Source organism: Mixophyes fleayi, chromosome 4, assembly GCF_038048845.1.
Source record: "Mixophyes fleayi isolate aMixFle1 chromosome 4, aMixFle1.hap1, whole genome shotgun sequence".
NCBI classification, from domain to species: domain Eukaryota; kingdom Metazoa; phylum Chordata; class Amphibia; order Anura; family Limnodynastidae; genus Mixophyes; species Mixophyes fleayi.
In genome coordinates, this window is record NC_134405.1 from 55,694,951 (window position 1) to 55,712,257 (window position 17,307).

The 17,307-nt window shown below is 40.6% G+C and overlaps 1 protein-coding gene and 1 long non-coding RNA gene across 2 annotated transcripts in view; one reads left to right on the top strand and one right to left on the bottom strand.

The window, feature by feature from the left end:
* The window catches only part of LOC142151445 (uncharacterized), a 404,300-nt gene that overhangs the window by 164,181 nt on the left and 222,812 nt on the right, over positions 1-17,307 (bottom strand). The window lies entirely within an intron of this gene.
* Positions 1,647-11,945, top strand: NKX6-3 (NK6 homeobox 3). The gene is made up of 3 exons (XM_075207071.1): positions 1,647-9,239; positions 10,169-10,338; positions 10,818-11,945. Exons 1-3 carry the CDS (start codon positions 8,870-8,872, stop codon positions 11,046-11,048), a joined length of 771 nt encoding a protein of 256 aa, XP_075063172.1. The 5' UTR covers positions 1,647-8,869; the 3' UTR covers positions 11,049-11,945.

Sequence of the window (17,307 nt, forward strand, 5' to 3'; positions counted from 1 at the left end):
ATTTACTGTATTTTACCAAGTTCCAAAAATCAAAGATTTTCTGAAGTTGTGTCTGATGGCGTTAGCCATTGAAGCCTATGGGGAGAGCATTGTGGTAAAGGGATCGCTCACCGCATCTTACTTGCTCTCCCCTCTGGGTACTAGCACAAAGGGGGCCACTTTGCGATAGTCACCATAGAGGGGACAGCTGTTTATGGTGACTACTGTTCTGGCAGAATACTTCATAAACGGTCACAATCTTTCATTCCTTATTGTTGCAATAAGGAATAAAAATGATTTTGTTGAAAATGTGGTTATTGTCAAATAAGCCCCTAATTTCCCAAACAATTAGCATCTACATTTAATAAATAGTCATCCTCCCCAAACTCAGCCCTACATTCAATTAATAGTCCCCATACAACCAGAGCATTAAATTAATAGTCCCATCGCCACACCTTAAATTGATATGTACCACCATAACACCACTGTTATTAAATAGCCCCCACCACTAAATTAATAGCGCCCACCCACCATCAAATTACTAACCCCCACCACACCATTAAGTTAATCCACACTCCCACAATCATTACATTAAGAGCCACACATTTACCTTCTTCCATCCGCAGAGGCAGACACTTTTGTCTGCCTTTCCTGCTGGCTGCACATGTGGGAGGGTGCACATGTCAGGTGGTTTTCCCCTTGTATGAAATGATGTCAGCAGCGGAAGGAGTGAAGGAACGCATCAGAACGATTCACAGCCGCATATAGAATGGTGGCCAGTCCTGGGGGTGGGGGCATGTGTCAGCTTCCAGGAAGCATACCGTGTTCCAGCTCGGGGATGGGGGAGCACTGGGCAACTGAAATTGAAGAGGCATTACCTGGTTGGACATAGCTCCCAACTGTCCCCAAATCAAGACAAAAGTCCAGATAAGCAAGAGTACAGGACAGTTGGGAGGTATGTAGCAGAGGATACAGATAAGAGAGTGAGTGGATTATCTGGTATCAGCAGAGCCACCCAGTGTAAGCCCAGGTCCCTGTGTGGCTGATTCTTGCACCCAAACCCCCCCCACACTCCTCTAGGCTGTGCGTTAAGCCTCTGAAGAAGCCTGTGCAAGGTGCCCAGTGTATGGGTTCATTACCCCACTGACGCCCCCAAGCTGTGTGTGCAGCTTCAGCATTAACAGTGAGACACACAGTCACTCTCTACCCCGCCCATCATCTGGTTCTGATAGGGCTTCGGCCCCATCCGCCCCCTAGGAGGCCCATGTACTTTATACCTGCAACCCCTCCTCAGCACCCCTAAGGATGAGATAAGTGTTTGCGGGCTTGCACATCACTACCGTAAAACAGCAAACACTTAAAAGCAATCAGTGGCTGGATGAATAGTGTACTTTTACCTATTTCTACACTCGACAAAAGTGTGAGGTGCAAGACTAGGTTTGTTATTTTGGGGATTTTGTTTAACATAAATGTGAATAATGATTATTCTCACAATGTCTTTTCGCACAAGACTTCCGGAAAGAACTTATTTTACAGCAAATATTATTCTGGAGGAGATTTCTCCTGTCATTCTAAACATGAGGTGTAGTGCATTACCATCAGACACTTGTTTACGTTTGTCCCCAGGCCAAACGTACAGTAGTCAGACAGTCAGCTCTCTCCGATGAGCTGTGCATTTATTAACTGCAAATTATGCAGACTCAGATTTTTTGAATCGTGACATACATGTTTCACAAAGTATTTTTGTAGAAGTTGGTAAATAGTCCCTCGGTACTCAGAGAAGAGCAGTCAAATGAGTAAGAAGCTCTCCATGAATTCTCTTGTTTTCATCTGCTTTGGGGCAAATAAACTACTTAACTTGCTTCTTTTTCGCACCCCTGGATTTGTGCTTTATCTAGGAGCACCGCAATAGGCTAGCTCTCACAATAAAACAGCCAAAGACTACATGTCTCAGGCCTTTCACAAGGCCTCTCAAAGTTGCAACACATCAGAATCTACTACATCTAAATCCATAAATACAAACACTCTGATATTGATATCTGCGGGGACAATACTTCACAAAGATACAAACAGCGTATCGGACTGACCTGCAATTCTCAGTCTCCAACATCTCCAAATAAATTGCATTACTAAGCAACGGAAGTAAAACTCTAGAAACCAGCCATGATGACCTGACACACTCACAAAATATCACTAAGAGTCGGATGTCAGAGTTGGAACAGGTGCAACATCAACTGCAGTTACATTTGGAGGACATTCACAATAGAGCAAGGAGCATTATCCTTTTCACATGCAAAATAACAACATATTACTGACTTTCTTCTGTGCCTATATAAAAAGTTTTTAGCCGACCTGGATTTTCTTTAAAGATATTGCACACTGCGCTCTAAAGCCAAAGAAATCTTCAGATGACAAACCATGGGATGTTATTATCCAATTTCACTATTACTGTACAAAAGATGCACAAGGACATGAAGCAATTCGAGTGAGAGGAGTGGAGTTTAATTTACTTTGTTTTCTACCAATCATACCAATCAAATAAAGCCAACACCAGGGACATTGAGTCAAATGCTGCCGTATAACCTCACTGCTTCGGATCCTTTTTTGCCTTACTGGAGAGTTGGCTGTGGTGCAAGGCAGGAATTAAACTACTTTCAGAAGGCATACACCTGCACAAATGGAGGTTTTCCTTGCATGTGTATGAGATGACTTTCCTTCCTTCTACTTCACCACAGAGTGACATTTGGCTGGAACCGAAATCCCAGGCAGCACTGTTTAGAATCTCCCTCTATCCTCTGAGCATCGGTTCATATATATTGTAAAGCGATACAGAATTTGCTGGCGCTATATAAATGAATGATAATATATGTTCCCTATTTCCAACACTCAAGCGTTCTGTGTACAGGAGGGTTTATTTCCAATCTTGTGTGAACTGGTGACCCGTATCTTGAGGAATGGGGGTTAGTCTGCTGAGTCTGAATCCACTAATTTAGGAGATAAGGGGTCTGCACAATAGGAGAGAATATATGAGATACATAGGTTCATAATTAGTTTATGATTGGCAGAACTTGGTCCACTGCTTAGGTGAACACCTTAGTGTATAATTCAGGCAGTGGTAGTCATTTTAACAGCAATGTAAATGCTGACATAGTGTAGCAGGACAAAAAAAAAGACATTAGCATAACCCTGACAATGTCACAATATCTACTTAGCATATAATAGACAGTCATTCATTCCGGCAGTTCTGTTTACCTACAGGTGTCATATTAAAATATTTTAATTAGGAGTGCAGTGCACCTCTGTATATCATGGCAAATGTACTCATTTTTTATATTGGTATGTGTGAAAATGTATTGGCTTCTGAGACAGTATGTCATGTTTGTATTTTGCAACTGCCTGAAGACAGGTAATCTCATTTTAATTAGAACTTTTCATTGCTGAGTGACCAAAACGTCTGTTGAGCCTCAAAGACAGGAGTGATCACAGATGAATGTCAATTTTGCAAGTTAAATTGTGTTCAAAGCAAGATTAGAGAAATGTTATATCCTGATGGTAAACATTCAATAGAGAACCTCAGATGTAGTGGTGCCACTAGCAGCAATGTAAAAATGTGTTAAACCCCTCCAGGCTGATTTATGGGCAGGCTGCATGAAGCCCCTCTTAGGGTATCTGTGTAACTCTGTATAAAAAGTGCACTCGCACTGCTTGATCATGTAATAGCATTATTATACCATCTCTATTTTCTGAATATCACTAGTACCTCAAACTAGTGTGTAATTGTCCTTTTTAGGACTTCCTGAGCTAATAAACATCACTGCTTAAGGAACCTGCTTTGATGCCTACTTACCTGCTGTATTTCCTGTGACCTGCAGATTAAACCAAATCTAATCCGTTATCCAGCTGTTCTGAGGTTGGGATCCAGTATCCAGTACCAACGCTCTGCCCGCTACCCTGTAGCTCTGTCCAGTGTGATAGGCCAGGGGGAACCATCCACAGCAACCCAGTAAGGGGGTACACTAGCAGCAAGAGTTACCCAGAAGGACGAGGTTCTAGGGTTGCTAAAGAGCCTAGTGGTGGCTGCAGCAAAAGCCCCTCCTACTGTGGTTAGAATTCGCATTTGGCAGAAAGAAAGGGAACGGTGGCAAGGCAAGCCCAGCTGGTCACCAGCAACACAACAGACAGGGTGGCATAGGAGGTTCATCCTGTCAACCGTGCTTTGCAGAGTTTATTTAATCATTCACATCAATGCCTTTACAATTGAAGCTTGCAGTATAAATCCTATAACATATACACACACTAGGGTCCATGTTGTCAGAAGCCAATGAACATACTAGTATGTTTTTGAACTGTGGGAGGAAACCATGTACCATTATGCATGAAATTTGTTGCAAATTACTTCTAACAGGAGTTTTATGAGGATTTATATCCTCCATCCCAAATTCGGCATTATGGATTACCTGGAGGCTTCCCCCTTTCCAAAAATGTACCTTAACACAAAATTATCGGACCATATCAATCCAAAACATGCAGTGAAGATTTTTTTTCAAGGGTTCTGGAGACCCGGTTGAGCTTCTTACTTTTGAAGTTTGCTCACCTGGATTAATTGTCATTTCATACCGAGTTTCAGACCCCAAATAAAAGTTGGAGCTTGACTGATGTCATATATAGCTCCAAGAAACTACATATTCCATTAGAAGTAGTAATGCCAGACATAGAAAAAGCTTTTGACAAGGTACTCTGGAGTTATTTGTACTCATCATTACTTTGTTTCAGAATCGAAAGGCCATTTCTCCACGCATTGAGAATATGACACAGCGCACTGACAAAGTTAAATTAATGGCATTATAATCCCCTTTTGATTTATAATGATTTATATAGGTACCTGATGGATGTTCACTTTCTGCCTGTTATTTACCTTGGCAATTGAGCCTTCCTTAGACCCTTGTGACATAAGAATAATAGAGATGCCCTTCTTAATAGGAAGAGGACATAGCTTTCTGGGAGACCTAAGGTAGTTGGAGTCAACTTCAGTGTTGAGAGCAATGAGAGAGATTCTATATCAAGAGGAGAGAAGTTGAGTGTAATGGCAGAGCTTGTATCAATTTCAGGAAAAAGAAAGCTTAGAGAGCAGATTATCCTGACGTGTGGGAATTGGAATAGGGGAGCATGGCTGCACATTGAGAGAGATATATGTGAGATCTATCAGAGGGAACCCAGGCACCCCAGCACACTGGATCGGCAAATGTAGTGAAGAGACTTTAGTAAGAGGAGATCTGTACGATGGGGTTAGAAGAACCTTAACTATCCCACAAGTCGTAGAAAGGAATGCAATGAAACACCTATTATATAACTACTTTTTTATCAGCTATTAATACAAGCTAGCTTAATATCTATGGATAAGCCTGAAAACTAGAATGAAACAGAATTGATTATGCTGCAACAATTGAATGGGCTCAAGTGATTTATCATCATCATCATTTATTTGTATAGTGCCAGCAAATTCCGACTTATGTTCCAATCTTTATGTGATGTCAAAAGAACATGTGTAAACCCTGTGTAAATAAATATTTCTGATTCACTGACCACAAAAGATGACCCGGTGCCCATTATTTTCATCATCTGTGTATTAGCATCACTTTGCCTGCCTCCTCTATATTGCTTGTGTCATCTACACCACAACTGCATGTGTGGTAACACTTGTTTAATGTAACCTACATACTCCTGAGAATGAAGAGATTGAGCTACAGCCAGGTGGTCAGCCTACGGGTAATGCCATGTAGGAGTCATGGAAGACACTTGTCACAATACCTGGGTTACCAGTAGCTCTATTGCCTGTGCCCACTAGCAATAGATCATATTTAGCTGACTACAACACAAAATCAGCATCACTTGGCTTATCTGAAGTTCCCAGTACTGTTAGTCGTATAGAATATCAACCATGCAAATATCTTTCAAGATTCAAATCTTTTATTACAGAATCACTAAAATGGCTACAGCACTTTTAAAGATAACATTGGTTTGTTTACACTGTAAGTTCCAATATTACGCAGACAGGGAAAACAATTCAACATATGTTGTTTACTTAACAAGTCAAGCCTGGGGACGATCCTACTGATGCAATCTGCTGACAACGTCCTTCTGCCAACACGGTCGGTGTCACCCTGCTTCTGACAGGCGCACACCAACACCAGATGGAATTTGCTGACAGAGTTCCAAGCTCTGATCATTGTTCCACTTCTGACCAGTCCAATATGATCAATAATCCCCTGATTGTACTCTTATTAACCCAGGCTACAATTCCACAGTAGGAAATTCCAGGCAGTTGTTTAGGGAGTTGGATATCGTTCCAGGTACAAGTGGTGGTCAGTATCTTCTGGGCTTGACAGCCAAACCACTGGCCACACAAAATCGAGGTACCCTTACTGAGGAAGGCTCCATTAAGTCTAGGGAGTCTATCAATAACAACTTGGAACAATATTACAGGACCTTGCCTCACAAAGTAGTATAATCACCATAGATACAATGACTTAGCAGCCCTTCCCTCCTTTTAACCCCTCAGGTTAAAAGGAGGATTGTTTTAGATCTTGTGGAGACAGAGGTGACATGGTTTCTACCTGGTGTGGGTGTCAATAGATTCAAATCTTTTGGAAATAAGTCCTTCAACTGGTTTAAAACCTGTTTAGGATAACGGTTTACTTTGACCCCTGGATGGCCTTGTTGTGTCAACCTCCAAGTGTATACCTTAAATCAAAAGCTTTTATTTTCTAATCTCAAGGCTATAGCAAGGTGATGTATACACATTGCACATTACACATGGACATTGGTTGGATAAAGACTTTCCTACTCTTTCGTGAATTGAAGCTTGTGGATCCTATTTATCCAATAGAAAAATGGGTGCCGTTTTATTAAGCAAGAGTTATCACAAAACCTTGGGTCAATTTTAGATATTCAGATTACCAGGCCTGATACTGGGCTATACTATGTCTGTGTATATGCTGTGTTATGCAGTGTGCATCTTTTTGTTTTCATATATAAATATTGCAAAAATTCTAATTCAGATGAATAGCTTTCTTAGTCTGTATAAATTGGCCTGTGCATTCATCAAAGCCTCTTAGGCTGAAAGTAGTCAGTTTATTTTAATATTCCCATAAAACTTGTATAAAAATATTCAGTGCGGGACTGGGCCACCTGCACTCGAACCCCATGTAGCAGTATTTGGCCTGCAAGCACATAGTTACACCATAAGCGTGGCACTGTTTATGTACATATGTGGACAGCACTGCTCTATGTAAACCACACATGTTCTACACATGTTCTTCTCTGACACTTATCCTCTATTTGTTCTCCATTAAGTTCCTATAAAAAATGTTTTTATCTCTACATTGACCTTGAAGAGATTAGTCTCACACAAGCCAAATACAAGCCTTATTTATCCCAGCACTATAATAACCAAGCAGCTCAATATATTAATAGCTGCATTAGCAGGCACAAAGTTCACTAGCACACTGCTGACTCCCTCAAGTGATGCATGGCTTTTCTTTTTCTTTTATGCAACATACTACATCTTATCGGCAATTGTCAAATCTTAATTGACCGATATATGATTACTCTTTGGTGAGATAATTTAAGTATTGGAGTACACATTCTAATCATTCTATATGAGTTGTATAATCAGCAAGTGAAAACATATATAGGTTTAAATACTTCAAATAATAAAAAGTGATAATAGATAAGAATTGACAATAGATAAAATTGGTGTTAGAGGACTGTGTACTGTAATCTATTAGCTTGCCATAAATCCCATTGTGTATGAGAGGGGATAGGCAGCGTCAGTTTGTGGACAAACATCTCAGTGGAAAAATCAAACTCATTAATTCCCTATCTTAAAGTTCAATTTATCTAGGAATATCCGGCAGGGTGTAAAGGCTGTGGGGAGCGGCCAATCATTGCCATCACCCATTGCCTCGGCCAATAACACAGCGGTATGGATAAAAGGGGAGGTGAGCCAATGTGAAGTGTAGGCTCACCTGCATGGTATCCTTATCAATTGGTGAGCAGGGTTATAAGACGACAGAAAGTTATTGAGATTAGAGAGGATGCTATTGAGAGAAAGGTTAAAGTTATGCTGGATATAAGGCAGGGACATGAAGTAGGGGTTCTGAATGAGTGAAAGTATAGATAAGTGAACTCAGAAGGGAAACTGAATTAAGAGGGAAGTTATACAGTAGAATAAAATACGAGAAAGCCAGAGGTGAAGGAGAACGAGCTTTGGGGAATATAGGTAGAGAAATCGACGAAAGGAAAGTGAACAAAGGAAATGATGATTGCAGAAAGAATGAGATGGAGTGGAAGGCAATAGAGGAAGAGAACAAGATAGAGGGGAGAAGAATAAGAGAGAGTGGACAAGAGAGACACCGAAGGAGTGAGGCAGGTGAGAAATGAGAGATTGAGAGAGACAGTGACTGAGTGAGAAATAGTTAGGGACATACATACAGTGGGGCAGGGAGAGAGTACAAGGTGAGACAGAAAACCAGGGAGAATAAAGAAAGGAAGAGTGTGTGAGAGACAGCAGGAAAAGAGAATAGAAAAGCTGTGCAGAAAAAGACTAGGAGAGATACGAAGGTATAAGGAGTAAGTGAAAGGGCAGGTTAATCAGAAAAGTAAGCCTGGAAACTAGTCCATTTTTGTTCTTCTGAGTGTTGTAGCAGTCTCCCTGGCATCCTGTTCCATTTTACCCACTCGACTGTCAGCCACCAGAACTTAGGAGAAAGCCACAGATTGAGGGGTGAGTTCAGCACCTTTCCATGGGTTTGACCCTTTGTGGAAATTCCAGTAGCTCTTTTGCTGGTGCCATATTGGGAGAGCAGGTGAACTAAGGATATCTAGGATTATGGAGACCCACCATCCCGGTGCCTTTATGCTGCCTCCTTACTCAAACATTAAAGCACCTGGTTGTCAGTTCCCTACCCACACCACCTTTCACAAGTTGAGCAGCTCAGTATTGGGATGCCACCTCCCTTCAGGGACACCTCACGGCATCTCAGACATCCTCGGTAGACCACTGCCAAGTCTACATGGTGATATGTTGCCCTCATACCCCACCATGCCAGGATACGGAAGAGCTTCAGCTACCGATGGCTGTTTTGGAGAGCAAGGGGGCATTGTGGCCAAAAATGGAAGCCCATACAGCGGTCAGAACCAAGGAGACTGGATGGATATTGGGCAGGACTGGAGAGCAGCCAACAGGATACTCAGTAATGGTAAGTAAAATATGGAAAATATAAGATGATAAGACTGGATAGGAATAAAATAGGTAAAAGTGATAAAGAAAGGAAAGGAAAATAAAGACAGAATTAAACTGTTTTTTTGTGATCAGTAAAAGGAAGCAGTTAACAATCCTGACAAAGTATTGGGGTGTTAAGGGTATTAACAGTGAATATGAGCAGGTAAAGGGCAATTGACGGCTGTATAACAATTAACAAAAATAGACACCATTTGTTGTTCATGATGATTAAGACTTAAAGTAGCCAGTACAACACAGACATGTCTTTCTTAGTGCAAATATTGTTATGTAAATACTGTACAGCTGGTACAAATTGTTGTTGCAGTATAGTAATAACATTGGCTTTACTATTTAAACTATTGCCTTAATCCAGTTTTCATTTGAAATGCTGACAACTAATGGGTAAACTTCATAAAACGAAATACAGTAATCTCAACAAATGGCTGCAGGCATCAAATGTTACTAGGTTAAAACAAAGTAGCTTGAGAGACCAGATTTTGGATTACCAACCTAGTGTCACAAAGCCAGGATCAGCTTTCAGGGTTAAAGATAATTTTTATTGTAAAAAAAAAAAAGCTTTACTAATATGCAGCCACTTTCAGTTAATTTGGCATCTTCATGCTGGATAATGGGTCCAAGCTGAAACTGGTCATATGTTTTTAAAGTGTTCAGTGCAAAAAGGTCTTGGCATCATGACATCGGGATGGCAATCCAAATTTTGATACTATTCTTTATCTCAATCTAAAAGGTAAAGTTGGTATTTATCATTGTTCTGCAGTGATTCTTATTGGGGAAATCGATTCTCTTTCCTTTGATATGGCCATTTTGTGTTACCTTTACATACAATTATATAATGTGTTTCTATTTTCATACTATTTTTTTACGTGCCTTATTGTGTTTCTCCAGGCCCCACAGGGAGTGCAGATGTTTCCACAAGGAAGAAGCACACCCGACCCACTTTCACAGGTCATCAAATTTTCGCCTTGGAGAAGACCTTTGAACAGACAAAGTACCTTGCAGGCCCAGAAAGGGCAAGATTGGCTTTCAGTCTGGGCATGAGCGAGTCTCAGGTGAAGGTGAGTTATTTTATGTTATATTCAGAGTTATTGTCACTGTATTTTTTTGCCATGAAAAATATTTTACAAAAAGAACTTTATTTCTCCTGGTACGATCCTGTTATATATTATTAGTTGTAACTGACATACTGTTTGCATTGCCAGGCTAAATTAATGTACAAATATCCAGTAAACATAACAGAGCCACCTAGTGGCAAGATCATTTTAAAAATATTATAATGTTTGCATGGTGTTTGCTAGAAATAGCTTTTAAAAAGACATCTATAATCTTGTTTAAATAGTACAATGTCCCTTGTAGATAAGAGATGCACAAAAGGCAGAACGATAGATATGTGATACACTGAAGATAGAATGTTAGGTATGAAATACATACATACATAGATATAGGGAATTCAGATAAGATATGAACAACATAAATATTATATTATGAATACATTAACACACATATACAAATATAATGTATATTGCTGTTCCCTCAGGTCTGGTTTCAGAACCGACGCACTAAGTGGCGTAAGAAGACCACTGTGGACCCCTCCTGCCCACCTTGCATTGGTTCACGGGCCCCCGGGGACCTAACACCCTCTGAGAACGAGGATGATGAATATAGCAAACCATTGGATCCAGATTCTGATGATGAAAAGATCAGGCTGTTACTGAGGAAACATCGAGCAGCTTTCTCCGTCCTCAGCCTGGCCCCTCACAACCTGTGATACAGACTGACAGAACGTAACAGAAGCTTAGAGGGGGCTAAAAAGAACTTTATACTATAAAAAGGGACACCACAAAACAGTACCAACTATCAGCTGGAAAAATAATTCCCAAATAATGGAGTACATCTCTATTCTGTTACCACTGAAAGGGAAATGCAATTATCATGCTCCATATCAGACAGACAGAAATATATAAGAAAATGGGACAGTCCACGTTCTTACTGGGATCACATCACCCAAACAACTGCTAATAAAATCATCTGAACCCGGCACCGTCATTCAGTCCTCCTGATAATGCACCAAGGGAAACTGAAACATAGCCTGTACATAATGATGCCCTCTCATAACTGTGCCAGTCACACGTTTAAGTGAAAACCCAAGCTGAAAATCTCTGTAGCATTCCAAGATTAAGAACACAGTTTTCATTACATCACCCCAATTCCGAGCCTCTAAATATCTCTGGAACCCAGACTTGCTGCATTGCAATCAATGAATCTCAATATATAATTAGGTGCGTATTCTAAATATGCTTCTAAGCTGACAGAATTCTCTGAGAGGGGGGAAAAGACCCAAATCCCCTGAAATGGGAAAGAAATGACGTACACAAAAACTGTGAACTTTGTTGAGCTGAGCTCACACGGTATCTGCTCCCATTGTTACGAAAATTATCTCTCCTGTCTATACACCCCAAAGTCTATGAAGCATTTAATAGTGGACTCCATACATAATTCAGAAACTGCTATTGTATGTCCAATGATGTATGCTTAGGGGGTTTGTGGGGTAAATACAATTTATATAACTTAACATGTATCATGCAAGCTCATTAAACTGCACCAGGTCCATTATATCAGTGTCTGTACATGGAAGAGACTAGGTAATGAAACGCGTCTGTTTGAGGGTGTGGATGGAGAAGGCAACGTGTGAGAACTCATTTATCTTAATGAGGCTCAGTCTAATAAATAAAGGTGTAAATTCTGCCATTTAACACACTGACACCAGCCCATGACCTTTACATGCTTGTGAAATTATATAAGAGCGACAACTACACAGATCAGGTTGCTTTTATGAGGTGATCCTCATATTCCTGGTGTGTTTTACCCTTCACCGTCTTACACTTTCCATCCCAGAACATCATCAGCATCTATTAGACACTATCACGGTGAGTCATGTGACACAAGTGACAACTATAAATATATAGTATATCATTTTACAAGTGTTCCTACATCACCTGCATATATGTGTGTGTGTGTGTGTGTGTGTGTGTGTGTGTGTGTGTGTGTGTGTGTGTGTGTGTGTGTAACTTGAATAAAGTTCAGATTATACATACATAAAATATTAAATACAGAACACTTCATACACGATTGTTCACAGTTCAGTGTTGTATAATTGCTAGAAATGAATTGGGAAGAGATCATCTTCATCACTGACTATTAAGCGGGGTACACACTACAGGTTTTTTCCCAACTATGGTGCCGATCACACGATAAACAAACGTTTAGTAAGATGTCGCATTAGTGTGTACACTCCCACGATCATGTTTTATAGTACCAAAGCACATCGTTTTTATACACTTCCTAAAAATCATGATCAATGATAGAACGGTGTCGGGCAAATTCTGCAGTGTGTATACACTCACGACAAGCAGTGTAAGCAGATCTCTATAGAATGTGTGTAGGCACGATCTTTTCAGCAGATAGTTATGACAGGTGAAGATCACAGATCTGAATTTAAATTGTGTGTACACATAAATGTGCGTGCTCATTGGGACATCCAGTCGTGGTAAAATCGCTACAGAAATCGCAGTAATTTTCTGTAGTGTGTACCAAGCTTTATAGTTACACAGCAAAATGTACAGGTCATCAGCCTCTTTCAGGGGATGTGGGGTCATTTCACCCTGCAAGGCAGCAGTCCGCTTTGTAGGACGTGGATGAGAAGAACCTGCACAGGGGGCACACAGCCAGACGCAGTGCGATCAATGCCCCACCAGGCTCTACGACAAGCAGAGCCTGATGTGAAGGGATTAGGCCTGTTTCACATGCTGACAGGTTTTTTTAATTTCTCTAAGGGTTATTCAAAATAATTACACTTTTATGTAGATGTCATATAAAAATGGATGAATTTGCTGGGGACTGGTCAGCATGGGTAGTCATAGAACACCAGTTTATTTTTAATTTAATTTAGATCAATACCCCCCCAGTCTCATAAAACTATGTTTAGGTAGCCTACGACTCTCCAGCTGTTGTGGTACTACAAGTCTCAGCATGTCCTGTCCCCACAGAGACTGGGAGACTGTTCTGAGACACCAGCTGCGTATCTCTGCATTGCAGCTTCACATTTTGTAGGTTGTTATCTTCATTGTAGTCCTGATTCTATTAATCAAAATGCAGGGGGGGAAATCTAATTGAAGCCATTTCTACTATGTTTCAAAGATTGCAACAGAAATCAGCAACTAAAAGTACACAGCAACACAGGCATTAAATGTATCTGATCTCAGAAGGCCGAGAATGGCGTTAACAGAACCGTGTCATCAGTGCTGTGTGTGATACGAGTTCAGTGCACCCTCCAACCTAGTCAATGACAGTAACACACACACAAAATCTAGGTATCAGGCCAAAATGTACTCTACTTTACAAGATTTACCTACATCGAAATACAGAAATGAAATAACATATAGGCAGGTATATATCAAAGAAAACATACAGGAGGAAGAAACACACCGAACTGACACTCTGTAAGTGCAGTCCATATATCATATAGTGCAATTAGAAGTGGAGAAATTATACGCATACTGCAGAAATGAGTCAACATCTCCCAGCATTCCTTGCAGTATCATATCAATAAATATCAATGTTTTACACACCCCAAAAAAAAACATTTGTATGCTAATTTGCACAACAAGTTTTCTTAAAAGCAAAAGTGTTTTCACTGGTACAACTGTGTAAGGTGCTATAACATTTGAGAGGCAAGATCAGAGATTTCTTAGGAGTCAGTACAACTTTAGAGCTTATCCTGGTTAATGGTTAGGTTTGGGCTAGATCTAAGTTTATCTAGCTTCGGCTTAAGAGTTGGGCTAGGTCTAGTGTTAGGCTTTGATTAGGACTTGAGTTGGTTCTCGAGATAGGCTTGGAGTAGAGATTTGGCTAGGTGTAGGGTGAAGCTTGGATTAGGGCTCTAGCTAGGGTTTGGCTTCTGCTAGGTCTAGTGTTAGTCATGGAGTAGGGCTTAGGATAGGTCTAAGGTTGTGCATAAATTAGGGCTTGTGCTAGGCTTGGATTAGGTTCTAGCTAGTGTTTGGTTTACGCTCACTCTAGGGTTAGTCTTGGATGTGGGCTTCCGTTAGGTTTGAATAGGGATTAGTCTATTATAGGGTTAGGCTTGCTTCCTACTAGTCCTGTAGCCATACAACCCGTCCCCCCGCCCTCCCCACCACAACCTATTTTGTAAAATAAGCCATGTTTCTGAGCACCTAAGTTTATTTGCGATAAAGATCTTTAGTCTTCTTTCAATGTGTGTCCAAGTCCCCTGCCAATATAAAGAGTGTCAGGAGTCAACAGTGAGAAAGATTAAAAGCAGGAACCGGTCTGTTTATGAAATCCATACCATGCCTTCCAAACTAGGGTCCAAACTTTGAGCACTTCCTGGGCTCCATTCTAGGTGCAACAGTTGGGGTGAAGTAATACGACTGTCCTATGTTCAATAACCAGTCCTGGAATACTTGTGGATATCCCATTCTTCATTATGCAGACACAGTTTTGGCATCTACCTCTAGGACCACTGTAGCCAAGTTGAAAGGTAGCTGGTGCCCCAAGTCTTATGCCAGAGGGAGCAGTGGTTTAGAGACACAGGGGTATATTCAATTGTTGGCGCTACAGCCAAAAGTAACGTGCCCCGCGCACTATTACCGTCATTACGGCAATAGTGCGCGTAAATACCGTTATTACGGTACTTTTCACATTGGATTTCAGCTCGCGGCTCAGGGAGCTACGAGCTGAAATCCGGCTGTAGTTACCGTAATAATGGTAATAGTTTTTTCCGCGGCGGAAAACGCTGAGAATTGAATATGCCCCAAAATGTCAAAGCCCAGTAAACATCTTATTTAGAAATTATTTCAGAGTAAACAGAGCTGTTCTGCTCCCAAGGAAAGGTGACATAGTACAGTCCATCCTCTACTACAACATATAAAATACTGCAGGGTTGATGTCATACAAGAGACCGATATTAGGGGCTAGATTTACTATGTTGCGGGTTTGAAAAAGTGGGGATGTTGCCTATAGCAACCAATCAGATTCTAGCTGTCATTTTGTAGAAGGTACTAAATAAATGAAAGCTAGAATCTGATTGGTTGCTATAGGCAACATCCCCACTTTTTCAAACCCGCAGCTTAGTAAATCTAGCCCTAGGACTCACCCACTAGTGCCCTTTGCAGGCTTTTAGTCTTGCATAGTTTGAAGCAGTATTGCAGAAATCCTAACTTGCAATCATTTTTCCTTATATGCCCCATAAAGCCGCATTAAATGCTCCTTTATAGCACCACATAGCCCCATATTCTATGGCTCCATGTGCCACCCTTAGTCATGGCCCAGGATACTGATAGTTGTCATCTCTGTCCCTAGAAATGTTCTTATTGAGCAATACTGACAAGTTGCACAGTAACAATGCTAATTTGTTGCATGTTAGATGCATTTCTTTACCATTGAATGCTTATAGTTTTCTATGCAATTGATTTTATTAACACTTACAGTTGGCCATGGTATATTATAATTTCTCCTGTATATTACAATTTTTCTACTATATTACATTGTATTTAAACACATCTATCTTTAAGTAAAAAACAGCTGAATGCAGATAATCCCCTCATTTGTTTCCAACCATTACCAGCTGTTATCATTCCTCCCTATCTATATCACTAAAGCCTACTCCTCCAATCTGATGAACATATGAACACACAGCGGACAGGGCTGCACTCACGGATGTCCCAGTCATGTACAGAGTGATTTTGAGGACAGTTGTGAACATAGAGAGCTTGCAGTTATTTATAAGGGATAATTCATAACTGCAGTGTATATAGGTGATATCAAATGAATCCATTGATAAGTTAAGGTGTAAGATTTGCAGCCAGAGAGTCTGATGTAAATTTATTGGATGGCTTTGCACATCCCAGTGAGAAAAGATAGAAGTGTCACCTGGGGAAACAACTTGAAAGGACTCCCGGGGTGAGATCTAGACTATTTGTGACACTTAAATAGACTTTTAGGTACCGCTCAGCATGTGATCTGGCTCAATGAGGCCATGTGCTAACATAGCCTATATGCAATACTGTATAGACAAAAAGAATTCAGTTTTAAAATATGCCACTTAAAATCAATAAAAGTAGTGATCAACCACATATTCCTCAATAGCATGATGAAGGGCAGCTCATATGTTAAATTAAGAATTCTGCCCCACAGAGAAATGAAGAAAAGGAGTGTAAGCTCTGCGAATGCACTGTACTTAGGCATGTTTGATATCAAAAGATGGACAAAGTCATAGGGGATTTATTAATGATAAAATTGGATCGATGTAACGCTCTCCAAAAAAAAATATATCACATAGTAGAATTGGTTAGTAAATCAGGCAACATGTAAATGTGGTTTGAAAAAGTGTCCCAGGACACAACCCCCGATTGCATTAAACGCTGCCCCTGTGAAGACCATCCCATTTCATGTTGCTTAAAAACTTGGGGATCAATCTAATTGAAGAACTGTCCATATTCCCTGCCTGCCCCAGGCATACAGATTATAAGTGAGGTATGCTCTGTACTGTTATCCCTTTTGTTTTTATAACTGTTTGCAATTTTTTATTTGTATGTCAAATCTTTATCTAATTGTTTTTATTATCTGTAAGCATTGTACTTTTTGTATATTAAATCTATAAATTAATAAGTTGCGTCTTTGATACTCTAACGAATCCATTAGCCCAGTGGTTCCCAAACTTTTGCAGTTCGCGGCACCCTTAGAGTCTCCATAATTTTTTTAAGGCACCCCTCCAAAATAATTACCGAGCAGTCCTGTTTTAGAAGTAGTTGGGTCAAAAAATTGTAATAAGTATTTAGGTCAGGACAGAAATGCTTATTTAGTTGTATGCAAAAATGCCCCCTCTGCATCCAGACACTCTGCCCTCTCTCACGCTGCCCCCTCTGCCCTCTGTCACGCTGTCCCCTCTCCTCTGTCACGCTGTCTCCCTCCTGTCACGATGTCCCCCTCCACTGCCCCTCTCACGC

Coding starts and splice junctions, on each gene's coding strand:
- NKX6-3 (XM_075207071.1), top strand. CDS start 8,870: ATGGAGACCCACCATCCCGGTGCCTTTATGCTGCCTCCTTACTCAAAC. Junction 9,240..10,168: donor CAACAGGATACTCAGTAATG/GTAAGTAAAATA, acceptor GTGTTTCTCCAG/GCCCCACAGGGAGTGCAGAT. Junction 10,339..10,817: donor TGAGCGAGTCTCAGGTGAAG/GTGAGTTATTTT, acceptor CTGTTCCCTCAG/GTCTGGTTTCAGAACCGACG.